The following is a 17873-nucleotide window of genomic DNA, read 5'->3' on the forward strand; positions in this document are numbered from 1 at the left end:
ATAAGGGAAATGGATGGTAACACCCACCCAACCGCCCCCCCGAAAATCGTAATGCCTGGAACTCTATGTATCCCAAGATGGAAGGAAAAAGGGGACATACCAAGACATCCTAAGAGGGAGAAGCTCTGAGCTGTCTGAACAAAATAACTCCTGATCTCGCCAGTCTAAACAAAGGAAGTGGGAGTCATCTCTTAATATGACAGCAGCCTTCCCTAAGCACCCACCTGCTCAGAGAGACTCTGGGAGCAGCGCTCTGACAGGGAACACAGTGGCTGTCTCAGATCCTCAGAACCTACACCTCAACTTCCAGATGCACGCTTGTGTCATGAATCCTCTCCCCAAGCTGTCTACTGACTGCTGCCTGAATAGGGCTCAGCCAACTCTCACTGCCATTTCTGACTCTTTTGCAAAAATGATGTACTGGTATTTTGGCCTAATTGTGGCCAAGTATCATTCCTTAATAATATATTCCATTTGGATATATTACAAAGGTATTAGCAAAATTGAAATAGTAAGGTAATATCTATTTATGTACTGGGAAAGTATTTATTTATCTGAGCATGTGTGTGTGAGAGAGTGAGTTGAGAGAAAAATACAGAGAGAGGGGGGGGGGGGGAGGGTAAAAAGAGAACTGGGGTCGGGCGTTTTTTTTAGGTCCCTCTGGCGAGCTGTCCACTATAACATGCTGTAATGATAACTGTATGCTGATGGGGTCTCATATCAGAACTTGTGATATTAAATATCATCAGAAATGCTGGAGAAATTCTCTATAAATACTAAGAAAAATTTGCACTACTGCACTTCTATAACTTATTTCAGTTTGAATTTCATTTAAGCGCACATACACTGGCATGAAACCTATGAACACATATCCATGTCTCTGAGTTTGCTGTTTCTGTGGGGAGTGGGATCCTCGTCCTCCTTTTGTCCGTATCTTGCATGAGTATCTGTTATCTTAATGATGTAGCCAATAGAGAGAGACACTGTGGGGCTCTCATCTGTCATATTCAATGTCCTGGGTGCTGTGTTGTTCACTGACAATGCCTGCTTAATAGATCCTGTAAAGGAATACCTGTGGGCTCCTGTGCCTACAGAAAAACAAGCAGGATGAATACCACAGGGAAAAAAGATCTAGCAAACTGTGAAATGAAATATATCAAGCGTTGTTCTGTTCCATCATGACCATGTTATACTGTGTTGGTGTGTGTGTGTGTGTGTGTGTGTGACTGTGTGTAAACGTCATAAAGACCTTAAGTGTGTGGGTGTGTGTGGGTGTGTGTGTGTGTGTGTGTGTGTGTGTGTGTGTGTGTTTATGGGTGTTGAATACTGTGTGACTGCCTATTTTCAATCTTTTGTCTGTGGATTAAAGTTAACATGTTTAGATTCTATGCATGCCAAAAACAGCTATCTTTGTAGCATAATAGATTTGATTAAAGAGTCTGTTTGAGTGAAACGGATCTGTTTGTTTGTTTCTGCGGAAGAAGAACATTACACACATGGATTTAGTGGACCAACTCACACATAGCCTAATAAACAGACCTTTGGCAACCACAGCCTGTCTGTGGCAACAGATGTTTGAAACACGTGTGAAAAATGATGTTTGAATAATACATTCGTGTTAAAAATATATAAAATAATAAAGGAGAGTATGGGACCTCAATGAGACAATGTGCACAGTCCTTTCAAATGTCCTCTAAGACACAGAATCACTCCTCCACTCCTAACTGCTTGATGTAAATGGCATTATTCTGCTCAACTAAGTGCAAGAGTGTGTAATAGGCGCAATGCACAGAGTGCCTGTTGGGCACCTTCCCTGCCAAGATTATGCACCTCTCTATCCACACTTACAGTATATGCACACTGAAGCAAAAAGACACTCAGGTGATATGGGCTAGCCTACCTACATTCCAAACTCTCTGGTAGCCTACAGGTCAAGTGTGGATAATGGAACAGGACCACAAGTAGGCCTACCGAAGCAAGCACAGACAAGCCTGAGGAAACAGGGTAGTCTCACTGTGTCAAAGTTAAAACATCAGAGAAAGAGAAATCATTTAAGTGTTTCATGTACGCATGTAGACATGTGCAGGTCTGTGGAGGTATTACACCATGGAACAGGAGCTCCTTCAGCTGGCTGACTAGAGACTTGCACACATAGGGGAATTGCTGTCAGAGAGCACAAGCAACTCCACAGATGTCACAGAACTATTACAGTGGTGAGCACACCCTTTTCAGTGTTTACTCTAAGGGTGTCATTAATGATTATTTGGTTATTTAGGAACCAACCAAGCTAAATGCAGGAAAGTTTTAATTAGATATTTCCTTTAAGCAACACTCTTCAGGAGTTTTTTAATGAAGGCTATGGAGGTGCAATAGGTACCAGCCTCACAAGGGCAACACAATAATGTACAGTAAATAAGCATGGGTGCAATTGTGCATAAATAGTAATAGTCCTCTTATAAGGGCCACCAAGATAATGTTGGCACTATCCTGACAACAACACCAATAAAATGTTGGTGATCTCATCCGATTGGATAGGCATCAACTATTCAACACAACAGCAGATCAATTAAGATGAAAAACGCTGGGGTCTACCATAGTAATCAAAATAAATATCAGTCACAAATCAGTCTAATTAAATATACATGGACTTGCAGTGGCTACTTCCCACTTCGCTAAACGTTTCCCTGGTCAAAGTCATCAACTGAGTTGTGGCTGGTGCCCATACTGCTGGGATTGATCCTAGTGGTGCTCGGAAGAATGCAAGGTCTCACTATGAAGACGGTGGCCCCAGTGTTGGATTGGCTATCAAGCGCAGTCCTTTAGAGTGGCACATGTGGCACATACATCGGCCTTACAAAAGAGGGGTTTGTGACTGGGGCGGTAGTCCCCTCACTGCGCCGCTCCACTGTAGTTACCCTACAGTTGGGTGGCCCTGGCTTTTGGTGCTAGAGCTGGGCATTCACGGGCCCCATGACCAGACCCAATGCAGTGGTTGGTCAACCGGGGTGTGTGTGTGTGTGTTAGTGTGTGTTGGGGGCGTCGTCTGCATGATGGAGATCACTTCCGCTGGTGCCTGGCAGGCCAAGCCGTCTTATCAATTCAGCCATTTTTCCCTCTAGGCAGTCTCACTCTCTGCCACTCTGCTAACCCTTGGGGATGTGTTGCACCATCTCCCTCTCTGCCGTGTACGCAGTCCAATTTACCAGCATACTAGGGTGTTTTAATGCAAACTGGCTTCTGCTGTTCCAGGCTGTTGTTGCCAGCGTCCTTTTTTATGCTGTGGTGTGCAGGGGAGGCAGCATAAAGAAGAGGGATGCAGGGCGACTAGACAGGCTGGTGAGAAAGGCAGGAGCTGTTGTTGGCACCGAACTGGACTGCCTAACAACAGTGGCAGAGAGAAGGCCCCTGAGTAGGCTGCTGACCATCTTGGAAAATGACCTCCACCCACTGTACAGTACTTTCAATGGTAGAAGTATTGATGGAGTTTAAAAACACTTTGGCAAAAGTTGAAGTATCGACTTAACCTCTTTACTCAAGTAAAAGTAAAAAAGTACAGGCTCTAAAATGTACTTAAAGTAGCATATAAAAGTTTAAAAAAAAGACACGGTAAATATAATAATGCTGTCAAAGACAACAAACTCGAAGAGCATGTTTTTGTCAAACTTTATTGGAATTCAATTAGACCTCCACCCCATTTGCACATTCGTCTCTCATCAAGGGCCTTTGCAACTAGGTTCATAGTCTTCGCATATTCTGCCAGAAATACAAGCTTGACAGGAGTTAACCTAAAAAAAAAACATACATACATTTGATTCTGCTCTTATATGAAGTTATAAAAGTGGACATATTTTGCTAGTGATAGTGAGAATAGCAACAACTTTATTTCTGTCGGTTTACTTTGTATTTGTCATTTTTCGTTTTAATCCTTTTATTTAGTATTTTTAGTGGTGTTTTTTTTTTATGTTGGTCTAGGGGTATCACCTTGATGCATCCATTAAACTGCCTAATCTATCGCTTTCTTTGAGACGGTCCCGGCCAATCTCACCATTCTGTGCCTGTAACCTTCAGAGATGTGGCGAATGGCTCACACCGTCGGAACAAACAGCATGCGGTGATCACGACTCCCTTATTTCGCTACCTAATCATGCTAATAAAAATATGTAGCTCCATGTGGTTTTCAAACTCATGAACTTTCAGACTAATGTTTTTCAGCCTATGTGGATTGGTAAGTACCATTATAAGTACCAAACGATATTTTTTGTGGGATACGAGTTGGCGTGTGTTACGTTGCAGGCTAGCTATCATAGCTAGCCAGGCATATTGATGAGAATGTATGCTATTCTGCGTAGCTAGCTAACATTTAGCTTAGCTACTGGGCTGATTTTTAGTTGAAATATCGTTAGCACTTCACAACAAGAATTTCGCTAGCAGTGATGCTATTTCTTGACAAGTTACCGTTTGCCATACATATATCTAATATAGAATATATACTGACTTTGAATGACAGAACCTAACGTTAGCTATATTTTTCTTGAAAGTTAGCCAAAACTAAATCAGCAGCGTTACGCCAATGTTATTGTTGTACCATGTGGCCGGCACAGGGCCAGCTAAGCTCGGTTCACCAACTACCATAAAGTATTGGATAGGTAGGACACCACTAGCCCCTACATTCGCTGGCAGTAAATGTACAACTTTGGACACAACGTTGCTCAGTAACGTTACTGAAACAAGTGAATAGGTCGAGTTATGTAAACAGTAGAATGAATCAGAAGGTAACCTTAATAATGATAATGCGACGCCTACCCTATCAGGATCATTATTCTCGTTGAGTGTTCATGACTCGAAGACTAACATTTAGATAGCTCGCAGTTCTGTTTTGAATCTGTTTGGATATCCATCATGCTAACAGTTTTCCTAAAAGCTAGCTAAGGTTAATGCTCAATCTTTAAAACTTAATGCAACCCCTCTTTCTTTCTCTTTGTCTTCATATCAGGGGATCGAATCCCAGTTATGATAAAGCAGGGGTAGACACTGGGACTTGGTATTGTTTGCCATCAGAAAAAAAGCATCCCTAGCTTTAGGGTGAATGGAGCTGGACCCCTTCACCTCTTGTCCTGACCACAGCACCAAGCTCCACGTGAATGCCATGCCTCAAGAGGGCCATCAGAGGCAGAGGAGCTTTTAAAGAAACAGGAGGGCCGATCGTCTTCATCCACATCTCCCAGACCGTCAGCAGGTCTGCGAGTCTGCGTTATCCTGCAGGATGGCCTCCTATCTGGTCCCCTTCGACAGCCTGCTGTGTATGCTGCTGGGCATCTCCTTCACCGTGTGGGTCACTCTCCTCCTGGTCTTCATCATCGTGCCCGCCATATTTGGAGTGTCCTTCGGCATACGACGCCTCTACATGAAGGCCCTTATCAAACTGTTTGAGGTGAGAGAGAGTGTGTGTATTTGTGTGTATGAATTTGTTTATACACTGTTTAAAAAACAGAGCTTGTATTGTAAGCAAAGGCAAAGACACACACTCTTCTTCTTCTTCTTCTTCTTCTTCTTCACACACACACACACACAGATTCTTTCTCTCCCTTTTCGTTCCTTAATGCTTTGTGTTGCTGATATTGCACTGAAAGTATGCTTAGTGATTTACACAAGCTGTCGGTGTGTGTGTGTGTTTGTGTGTGTGTGTGTGTGTGTGTGTGTGTGTGTGTGTGTGTGTGTGTGTGTGTGTGTGTGTGTGAATACTCCTCCTGTGTGTGTTCCCCTTTTAAATGTGTACTTCTACCCGCACTCCCAGTTCAAATGTTCATGGCCACAGAGCCTGTGCTGTTATCCCAGGCTTGCAACATTGAGCAGAGCGAAGGCAGACATTCATGTATCACTGACCTTGGCTGTGTCACTGCCTGACTCTACCTAACAACAACACGAGCTCCCAACAGATACAATCACGGCTGATTACACAGGCCTTGATGCCATTCCTCTAAAGGCATGCCTGACTCTGACTGCTTGTCTGCTGAGACTGTTGGATTGGACCTCGCGTCTCTCTCCTCTCTTCTTCCCTCTCATCCTCGTCCTTGAGGCATCCATGCCAGCTCAGCAGTTTGCACACGCACACAAATACACACGCCCACACGCACACACATACACACACACATGCTCGCCCGGAGCTATAAAAAGCGCAAGATGAAAGCAGTGGAGCGAGACAGAGACGCAGGGAAGGGTGACCCACCGAGTAGTCCTTTCTATTTCTATTAAAGGCTTTGGCTACTGCAACTGCTGCTGCTGCCTCTGCTCCATTAAGGCCTTCTTAACCCCTGTTGAAATGAGATCTGAGCATGCACCCAACACTCACATTTTTAAAGGAAGAGGACGTACAGTACACAGTTTCTGTTCTGCTGACAGAAAGTCCACCTTCATTATATCACAGTTGCCTTCATTTTAGGCTGGTTGGTATAGTCACATAGTGAAAGGACCGTGGACCTTCCTCTTTAATCGTTCTATAAACATTGAAGTATTTTCGAAAGTTTAATACAAAAACAGCATAGCCATTTTAAACTCTGAATTTGCACACACACACACTAACACACACACATGCATGAACACACACACACTTCTGTAGGTGACTGTGACTCAAACCAACAACATGTATAATATATTGTAGATCTTGTAGCTACATCATAGATATCAGCTGAACCTTGAATCCTCAAAGCTGAGGGCACTTCACTTGATTGGGACAGGCATCCTCACGAGACAGAAGTCTAGACTAGCATATTGATTAAAGTTCTCCGGCACCAGAATTCTGGCACAGGGCCGTTTTAGATTTGGAAATACAACTTCAACAGTAGGCATATTATGCTACATACACTGTTTGGAGAACAACGGAGGAAAAGTTTAATAGATAGTATAGAATAGTCTGTTTTTGATGGCTTTCACCTTTTGCTGATGCTATTTGGACCTTATTATTTAGTTATTGTTTAGAAATGATTAGATTTTGTGTTGTCTTCTAAAACAGGTTGATAAGCGCCACAGCCATTATCCATCTGGCTTGTAACCAACAGTTCGCTAGGCTATGTTTTTAGCTCTTATACCACAAACATATCTCTTATGTCTTCCATTTGTGTTTTGTTTGTGCGCCTACATTTAGTTTATTTTGAGTGTATAACAGTAGCCTAGATATGCAATCACATTCAGTCGACATCAACACAAGTCACGCACACAAGATGTAAGAACAAGATGTATTTTAATGAAGAATTTAAACTAAATGTAAAATAGCTGCAAGAAGCAATGTGGGGGCCAAGCAGCCCAGCAGGGCAGAGTTGCCATGGAAACTTGATGCAATCAAGGGCATGGTTGTAAGTACCCACAGCAGGTTTCTAGTGAATTTATACAAAATTGGCAGAGGTATGAACTTTTGATTGTAAGGGAACATTTTTCAAATTTTTAAATCCATCTTACACATCAGGCACAGACATTTTCCTTGCTTCAATCCCTGCTCGCAGCAAATGTAAAGACTGTGGTCTTTGGTGTTCTGCGTGGGTGGGGCTGTCAGTGTGAACTTGGAGATATATTTTTAAGATTGGGTTTCCTTCTGAGGTCAGACAGGAACTGATGTCTGTCCTCTCTGGTTATGAGCTGCTTCTGAAGTTGACTCATACACCACCCCATGGCCACTAATCTTAATGGCGGTAAAGTACACATTCCGTAATGTCATTGACCTGTATGGGTTTATTTAGACAAGGTTTGAGTACACAGCACATATGAGACCAGCTGACACCCATAATTATTATAGTCAGAGTTCGTCCTCCCTGATGGTTTCCACAGAAGCTCAGACGCTGCTGGATTAGTGTTGCATAACTAGAAGACACAGTCAGCAGGAGATTGTGTGTGAAAATGATACAAGAACTGTCTCTGAGGATGTGTTTGTATGTTTTCTTCTGAGTTTGTCTAAATCTCCTAAGATTGTGTGTTATTTTCTGTTGATGTTTTCTGTGTCTGTGTGTGTATTATCTCCAAAGAGTATTTGTGTTGTACTGTGGTGAGTTTGTGTACAAACAGAGTGTGTGTTGTTTTGCAGTCTGTGTGTGTGTGTGTGTGTGTGTGTGTGTGTGTATAATCTCCTAAGTGTGTGTGTGTGTGTGTGTGTATGATGTGTCCTCAGTGGGCTACTCTACGTATGGAGAGGAGAGCAAGAGAGACTAACCAGGAACTCTACAAACCCTACAGTAACGGTGAGATCTCCTGCCCGACACAGGAGTACGCTCCTGAATAGAGGCACTGACCTCGACACAACAACACACTACAGACCAGCAACATTAACACAGACATAAAAAACACACATCACTGACCAGCAACATTAACATAGACACAAAAACACACATCACTGACCAGCAACATTCACACAGACACAAAACACACATCACTCACCAGCAACATTCACACAGACACAAAAGCACACAACAGGCCAGCAACATTCACACAGACACAAAACACACATCACTGACCAGCAACATTCACACAGACACAAAAACACACAACAGGCCAGCAACATTCACACAGACACAAATACACACATCACTGACCGGCAACATTGAAATTATGCAAACACACCACTGAGCAGACACAGACTGTGTTTATACTTACAGTATGGCACAAGTGAGAGTGGGGTTGGTAAAGAATATCCTCACGGCTGTGATTCGGTCGTAGATAATCATAGCTGTGAGGATATCCTTTACCAACCCGCGAACGCAAGTGTCAAATTGCCTTTATACAGCAGTTCTACGACCAACTTATTGAGTTTGATGACACCAGATTTCGACTATTCACCATTTATTAGCTTTCACTATTCTAGCCATCACCTTCATTTTTGGGGTGTGTGTCGTTTCTCTCAGACACGACAAACTAATTTGATGTTTCAATGCTGTCTATAACACACTCTCCCTTTCTCTGTCACTCTCCCCCACACACTCACACACACACACAATTCAGGCATTGGCATCATAGCTAAAGAGCTGGTGACTGTGGAACAGGAGATTCAGGACTTGCGTAGCAACAGCTCCAGTGGCCCCAGTGGCGGTAGCGGGGGTTCGGCGTCCTTGGCGGAGTTTGAGGTGGCAGACATCTTTTCGTTCTGCCGGCGTGGTGTGGAGAGCATCGTGGACGACGAGGTGACCAAGCGGTTCACACCGGAGGAGCTGGAGAGCTGGAACCTGTTGACCCGCAGCAACTACAACTTCCAGCACATCAGCACACGCCTCACTGTCCTCTGGGGGCTCGGAGTGATCATCAGATACGGCTTCCTGCTCCCGCTCAGGTGTGTGTTGTGTTGTGTTGTGTTGTGTTGTGTTGTGTTGTGTTGTGCTGTGCTGTGTTCCTGTGCTGTGCTGTGCTGTGTTCCTGTGCTGTGCTGTGTTGCTGTGCTGTGTCGTGTTGCGTTGTGTGGGCAAGGATAGGTGGGGAAGGGGGTTATATATGTTACGCTGGTAACAGGGTTACGTGTTTCTGAGTATCCTAGGGTGACGGTTCTGTGTGAAAAGTTGGTTAAACCAACATTGCTATTTACCCATGTATAGCATGACGAATGGAGATGGAGATGAAGGACCGGTAGGATGGACGATAGGGGGAAAGCAACAGCATGGCTAAGAGCAGAGGTGAAGAGAGATGGAAGAAACAAAGAGAAGGGTGGAGAGAGAACGAGTGAGTGAGTGAGTGAGTGAGAGAGAGACATCAGAGGAAAAGGGTTGTTATGTTAGCACTGGCCTTTTTGGTCTGTTGTATATTAGGCCAGTATTGTGTGAATCAGTTCTGCTTTGGCAATATAAATAAGTGTGTATTTGTCATGCTAATTATGCTTTGTTTAATTCAATTGACTTGAATTGAATTGATTTGATTAGATTGAGAAGAGGGAAGGAGGAGAGAGAGTTGTGAGGTCAGACAGAGAATGCTGATGGGTAGAGAGAGAGAGGAGAAGGAGGAGAGAAATAGAGAGTGATGAGGGAAGGATAGAGAGAAGAAAAAAAGGACAGAGAGAAGGAGAGAGGGAGAGTGATGAGAAAATGAGAGAACGAAGATAAAAGGAGAGAGAGGATGAAAGGATAGACGGAATAAGAGCGATGAAAAAGGAAGTGTTGGGGAGAGAGAGCGAGAGAGAGAGAGAGTGATGATGATGATGATGATGATGATGATGAAGGGACTAGAGAGGGCAAATGTCTTCCTCTTTGACCAGTTCATGCTGAGGAGGATGAATGTTCGGGGGGCTATGAAACATCAGCCAGTTATTTCAGCTCATCTGCTGTTTACAGGGTCTGTGACCTTCTCTAATAGGATATGTGCTATTTATCCTTTTATTTATCTGACTCCTGTTTGCTCAGAGTTCACTGCCAAGAAGAAAGATTGGAGGGGGGGGTTGAAGAATAATGTTGTGCGTTGCGAGTGGTTCGGAGTTCGCTAAAGGACAAGCTGTTAAAAAAAAATCTTATCTGGATTAGAAACAGATGCTGTGTGTGTGGGGTTGTGAAAGCAACAGTACAATTGATGAAGACGTTTGACCCGCATGTCATCTGCCAGCTCAAACAGCCCTTTGGGATCTCTGTGTGTGTGTGTGTGTGTGTCTGTCTGTCTGTCTGTGTGGGATATGACAGTGACTCGGGAAAAAGGTGAGACAGGACAGTGACTCTTGAAAAAGGTGAGACAGGACAGTGACTCGGGAAAAAGGTGAGACAGGACAGTGACTTGGGAGAGAGATTTATTTGACAGTGACTCAGGTATTAGAGGGAGGTGGTTGTGAAGTGTGTGGGTACACCTCTACCCCAGTCTAATGGGGGCCTGTATGTTACTCTAGCTCAGTAAGGTTCTCATAAAGTGGAAATGGTAAATTGCTGGTCTTATAAACAGTGCTGGGGGCCCCCTGGCCTCTTAACATGATGAATGTATGAGTGTGTGTTTTGTTGGCATGTTTATGATCGAGTGTTAGATTCTCTTGCGTAACAGTGGAAAGGAGTCAAGATCAAAATGAAGCATGCCAAAATGGCTGCAGAGACTCCCAGTAAATTGCAACGTACAACAGAATCAAATTTCAATACTTGATATATCTTTATATGTAAAGAATTGCAATAATTTCATAACATGGCCCAAATAACGTGAACGCACCGTGTTGTCGCTCTGTGGCGATTCCCACCCGTACTGTGTGTTGTATGTGTGTTTTATGATGTGTGTTCTTTCGCAGGGTGACTCTGGCCTTCACTGGAGTGGGTCTGCTTGTGGTGCTCACCGCCCTTGTGGGCCTCCTTCCCAACAGCTGGTAAGAACAGAGGAGCCCCTACCTTTATCAGCACATCAGCTGTCAAACAACACCGCATCAGTCAAACAACACTACAACAGTTAACACGGCATCAGTTAAACAACACAGCATCAGTCAAACAACACTACAACAGTTAACACGGCATCAGTTAAACAACACAGCATCAGTCAAACAACACTACAACAGTTAACACGGCATCAGTTAAACAACACGGCATCAGTCAAACAACACTACAACAGTTAACACGGCATCAGTTAAACAACACAGCATCAGTCAAACAACACTACAACAGTTAACACGGCATCAGTTAAACAACACGGCATCAGTCAAACAACACTGCAACAGTTAACACGGCATCAGTTAAACAACACAGCATCAGTCAAACAACACTACAACAGTTAACACGGCATCAGTTAAACAACACAGCCGCATCCAACTAGTGAATTTACCTCCTTTGTCTAGAGTGACAGTTAAAACAACACAAAAGGCAACATCTGCGTGTGTCTCTGACATTGTTTTTTTGTGTGTGTGTCCCTATATCTTTGGCTGTGTATGGGTTTGTGTATGTACCTGTATCTGTGTCTTGCACTCAGCATGAAGAGCTACCTCAGTGAGAAGGTTCACCTGATGTGTTATCGGATCTGTGTGAGGGCTCTGACTGCCATCATCACCTACCATGACAGGTGAGGACACACACATACACACACACACACAAACAGGCAGACACATAAGTAGGCTTTACCCACTACTTTACACTTCATGCTTCACCAATGACACTTTCCCTACAGTCACAATAATGTACCAGTAACTTCACTGTACGTTACCAGTCTTTTGTAACTTGTTATTACATGTTTTCTACATTTAGTCCAGGCAAAATAGCCCATTTTGGAGCCAAAAATAGAATTAATTGTAAAATATTTTTTTTCAGCATAGATCATTTCTATGAGGTGTCCAGAACAACATACTAAAAGTCCTAAAAAATCCTACTTGAGGAAATATGTTTAATTCTCATCAATCTGAGATGTGTGCTAATATTGCATGGCAAAAATACACCTCAAAAATGTAATTTTTTCCTTTACTCCTATCAAAATAAAACTACACAATGATTACACAATTAGTCTGTCGTAAAACGCTATTTTGCCTGGACTAATTGTGTACATTAACATTTAGCCCACCACTCCTTTGCTTAGTACGGACTTCCTCTCAGAAATATCATACTTACTAAGCTCTACTGTATCAGCAGCAGATAAAATAGTCTGTTGTTACAGATGCTCTTATCTGAAGATCATACCCACTACTCCCTTATGTGTTATGAGCCAATACTCAAATACCTTTTGGATCACATCTACGCCATCTACACTGCATCACTTCACAGTAGTTGGCAGTCTGAACCAGGCCATCATCAGATCTAAAGATTCAGTTAATTTCACCTAACGCTCAACTGACTCTACCCCTCCAATCACCAGCAGGTCTTAGGCTCGCATGAATCACCTTTAAATATTGATGCCATGCTCTGTCCCACACATAATAAAAACACACACACCTCCCAGACACTTTTTTCCCCATACTCTCAGACATCATGGCACCAGGCTGAAGCCTGCACCACTGTGCTCCAGTATGCCGGCATCAGGCTAAGGTGCGGTCTGTGATTGTGATGCAATACACTTTTTGTCAAATTGTCAGCGATTACTTCTCACGGCCCTGTAGCTGTCTGTTCAGAGTGTTTCTGCACAGCCCTGGCTCTGTCAATGGGAAATAAGGAGGCTCGAACCCTGCCAATCTGCAATGTTGCTTTAGGAGCAATTTGATTGACTGTTGAACTCAAAATATCAACAACCTCACCAGGATTGAGGACCGTACCAATAATGGGAATATTATGACCTTTAACCCCTACAGTGAGAACAAGCCCAGGAACGGAGGCATCTGTGTGGCCAATCACACCTCTCCAATTGATGTCATCATCCTGGCTAGTGATGGCTGCTACGCAATGGTACGTGTTTGTGTGTGTTTGTGGAGCATGGGCAACCAATGCCCATCAAACCAATCTAGAATATTAAGACAACCATTATCTGTAATTTTGTAATATTGTATTCATTGTAATGGATCCTGACTTTTATTTGTTTTTTTATTTATTCGATCGATCCTAACTGTACTGATTTTGATGCATCCTGACTGCATTGATCATGACTTCTCCTGACTGTATTTATGGCAAGTGTTCTGAGTGTTGTATTGATTGTGAATGATCCCGATGATTTTAGTTGATTTTGACTGACCCTGAGTGTTCTCATCTGTTTTGGCAGGTTGGCCAAGTGCATGGTGGGCTGATTGGGATCATTCAGAGAGCCATGGTCAAGGCCTGTCCTCATGTCTGGTTTGAGCGCTCCGAAGTCAAAGACCGCCATCTGGTGGCCAAAAGGTAGCACTATCGCCACTTCTTTACAAATTCATGAAGCTTTCCCAACCTGTTTTTTGGGTATCGGTAGAGCATGTGTCATCTACAGTTATTTCCTCTCAAGCATCTTAACTCATAGTGGATAGTTTATGGCAATCCAGATGTTAGACTCATGAGAGAACCGGATGCAATGACATTGCTCTGACTGTAAGCATATTGCACATGCGTCAGTGCTGAAGATGATTTGGCTTCAGAAGCATGGCCCTGATCCAGCACGCTCTCCTCTCTCTCCTCCCCCAGGCTTAGTGACCACGCAGCTGACAAAACCAAGCTACCTATCCTCATATTCCCAGAGGGTGAGTAGCGGCTAACAGAGCCAAGGCTAGAGCGGAACATGGCGGCTAACAGAGCCAAGGCCAGAGCTGAACACGACGGCTGACAGCCCTGACCAACCCAAACTACTGCTGAAGGCAGAGCTGGGAGTTGCTCCAAGAATGTGGTTTAGTGTCTTTTTTTAAGGAGGTTTACCACATACTGTGAGTAAAGTTTGGCTAAGTTTGTCACTAAACCACATTCTTGGAATACCTCACTGGTAGATTCAGGCCATAACAATATCTGTGTCAGATCAGGGTCTGATGCAAGGTGAGGGCGGGTTCAGTGCCATCTTGGTGCATCTGATATGTGATTGGTGGCAGGGACACTGGGAAGTGTGTTGTTGTTGTGGTGTGAACGTGTTCTCTCTCTCTCTCCTCCCATCAGGCACCTGCATCAACAACACATCCGTCATGATGTTCAAGAAGGGCAGCTTTGAGATCAACTGCGTCGTCTACCCTGTAGCCATTAAGGTGAGAGTACAGAGACCCCTTCTTAGCATGTGCAACATTATATGTACAGCAAGCAAGCGAACAATAAAGTAGTCCATTAATAAAAAAAAGTCCATTAATAGCTTTATTTACTTCAACCTCTCGTTTTCTCTCAATCTCCCCCACTGCTCTTTTTTTTACCCCTTTCATTTCCTTATTTTCTCTTTCTCTCTCTCTCCATCCCACCTCGGTGTAGTATGATCCTCGCTTTGGGGATGCCTTCTGGAACAGCAGTAAGTTTGGGATGGTCAGCTATCTCCTGCACATGATGAGCAGCTGGGCCATCGTATGCAGTGTCTGGTACCTGCCCCCCATGAGTAGAGAGGTAACACACACACTAACAGACACATACACTCCACATTCCACACCCCATTCCCACTCACACTCACACACCTTTTATTAATCTCTATTTTACGTTCCGGTGTTTTGTGGGAAATTGAGCAGAACAGTAAATTCTATCTCTTGGTGACCTTGTGACATTATCAATAATCTCCTGCCATGGTGTCAGTGTGAATTCGCCGTGTGATGCTAGTGCAGCTTAGCGCCGTGGGATGCTAGTGTAGTTTAGCGCAGTGTAATGCTAGTTCAGTTTAGAGTAGGGATGCAAATTATCGATTAATTCATTAATCATTAGTTGATAATCTTATCGATCGACTTTCGATTAATTGATAAGCGGCGTTTTTCACCTGAGTTTCAGTGCTTCAATAGGGCCTTTACAAATATCAGCTAAATAGTTGAGGTTATTATATTACGTTACATTATGATAATTCTATTCTATTCTATTATACATTCCTCAAGTAATTATGCATTAGGAAAAGAAAGCAGAAAAGTTTTTTTATGGTATAACAAAATACATTCTTTAATATAAAACAAAGAAATAAATTATGGACTGGCTCAGTTCTTGCATTTGAAACAGACATAAAAAAAAAAAAAGAATAGAAGAAATTAAATAGAGAGCCAAACAGAATATTATTGAGCCTATAGATTATGAAGAAACTGCATCTAGGCTATTACAAGCTAAATAGCCAACACAACTCTCTTAAGTTTAACTCGCGCTCACGGTAGTGAGGGATAGAGTATTTACATTCTTAATGGCAAGCCATCAGGCAAAGGTAAGCTAGCCCGCTAACGAGCTAGGTATATAATATCATTAAGCCTGAGTGAGCTAGTCCGCTATCAAGCTAAATAGCCAACTCAACTCTTACTTACTTACTTACTAACTCTCATGAGCCAAACTCGCAGGCACACGTTAGCGCAGGAGTAGACAGAGATATTCATATTCATAGCAAGGTGAGCTAGCCCGCTAACGAGCTAGGTAGCTAACTCTATGAAGTCTCAGTGAGCTAGCCCGCTAACGAACTAATAGCTAACCTGAGTTTTAAGACTAGCCTTAACTCGCGGCAGTAAGCGAGAGAAGGTATAATACAGTGTAGCTGTGATTTTAGGTTGACCAGGTGAACTGGTGGTGTCATGCAGGACAGCAGCATGCACGGTGTTCAAATGATAACTGAGTGAGCTAGTGGAACGATTGTATTTCAATACCGCATTACACAGAGAACATTTGACTTCTTTGCCTGAATTAACAATGTTGAAGTGGTCCCACACCGCACTTCTTTTCGCTCGCTTCATTTTGTTTTCAACCGGTCTCTCGCGCTAGCGCCCTCTAGCGATTAATCGTGATTAATACATTTTGATCGAGCAACTTCTTAATCGACAATTAATCTAAAGTCGATTAATCATTTGCATCCCTAGTTTAGAGCTGTGTGATGCTAGTGTAGTTTAGCGCCGTGTGATGCTAGTGTAGTTTAGCGCTGTGTAATGCTAGTGCAGTTTAGCACCATGTAATGCTAGTGCAGTTTAGCGGTGTGTGTTGCTTGTGCAGTTTAGTGCCCTATGCTGTTCCTGTATGCTGCCAGTGTAAGTTTACCACCCCTGATCTCTCTGCTCCACAGGAGGGGGAGGATGCCGCTCAGTTTGCCAACCGGGTCAAATCTGCCATCGCCAGGAAGGGAGGACTGGTGGACCTGCTCTGGTGAGTACACCATCAGACAATGCACACCATCTACACACACCATTGGGTAATATACATGAAGGATATACAGGGTCCTCTGTGTGGACATGTGAATGCTAATATTTCTACCTCTGTCCCTCCTCTTTACTGTGTGTGTGTGTGTGTGTGTGTGTATTACAGGGACGGTGGTCTGAAAAGGCAGAAGGTAAAGGAGGCTTTTAGGGAGGAGCAGCAGAAGCTCTACAGTAAAGTGCTGGTGGGCCAGGAGGGAAGCAAGTACTGCTGCCACCAGGGCGGCGCTCTGGAGGACCAGGACTGCCCATGTGACCAGTCTGGACCTGCAGAAGAACAACACTGCCCATGTGACCTGACTGGACCTGCAGAAGAACAGCACTGCCCAGGTGACCAGACTGAACCTGCAGCGGACCAGGACTGCCACTATGACCAGACTGGACCTGCAGAAGAACAGCACTGCCCAGGTGACCAGTCTGGACCTGCAGCGGACCAAGACCGCCCATGTGACCACAGTGGACCTGCAGCGGACCAAGACCGTCCATGTGACCACAGTGGACCTGCAGAGGACAAAGACTGCCCATGTGACCACACTGGACCTGCAGAGGACCAGCAGTGGCCATGTGACCAGGTCAGCGCGGCAGAGGACCACGGGCACTCCTGCGACCAAAGAGGGACTATAGAAGATTGTGGGCAATACTGCGACCAGGCTGGCACTGATGAGGCTGATGAGCATTCTTACGAGCACACTGACACTGTGCAAGACCCTAAGTGCCTCTGTGATTGGACTGGCAGTGTGGACGATGGGGGGCACTCCTGTGACTTAACTGGCACTATGCAGGGCTGTGGGCACTCTTTTAAACAGACTGCCATTGTGGAGGATCCTGGGTGCTCCTGAGAATAGGCAGCTGGCACTGATGCTGCCACTGTGCCAAACGACTCTTAATTTGATCAGACGGATGATTGCAACCCGGGAGTGGGGAACACACAGCCAGCCAGCCTGGCCCAGAACGGAGCCCCTGGGCGGGGCACGGCTCTGGGACATTCCCCCCTAAGAGACTGGAGCCTGCTGGAGCTCTGGCTCTCTGCTGTCTTTAAGTTGTCACGGGTCTCCTGATTGGGTTTGAAGGAGTTTTTTGTTTGTGAAATTTGTATTTAGCGTTTTGCACACTTTGCACGACAAACACAGGGATTAGTTTATTTTATTTACTTGAGGTTGTTCAGCTGAAGAATGTTATTAGCATTATTTTTATTTTATTTTATTTCACTTGTTAATAGTTGTTAGTAGTGTGAGGTTTACTG

The 17873-nt window shown here is 44.0% G+C and overlaps 1 protein-coding gene across 1 annotated transcript; it reads left to right on the top strand.

Annotated features, from left to right (window-relative positions):
- The first annotated feature begins 4083 nt into the window (after positions 1-4083).
- Positions 4084-17873, top strand: gpat4 (glycerol-3-phosphate acyltransferase 4). Its single transcript, XM_080847033.1, has 13 exons — positions 4084-4225; positions 4994-5431; positions 8156-8225; positions 8983-9307; positions 11219-11293; positions 11887-11976; positions 13190-13283; positions 13594-13709; positions 13986-14041; positions 14445-14530; positions 14745-14873; positions 16501-16580; positions 16740-17873. The coding sequence occupies exons 2-13, from the start codon at positions 5264-5266 to the stop codon at positions 17467-17469; spliced, it is 2019 nt and encodes a 672-aa protein (XP_080703159.1). The 5' UTR covers positions 4084-4225; positions 4994-5263; the 3' UTR covers positions 17470-17873.

The sequence above is a fragment of the Sprattus sprattus genome (genome assembly GCF_963457725.1).
Source record: "Sprattus sprattus genome assembly, chromosome: 11".
Taxonomy (NCBI): Eukaryota; Metazoa; Chordata; class Actinopteri; order Clupeiformes; family Clupeidae; genus Sprattus; species Sprattus sprattus.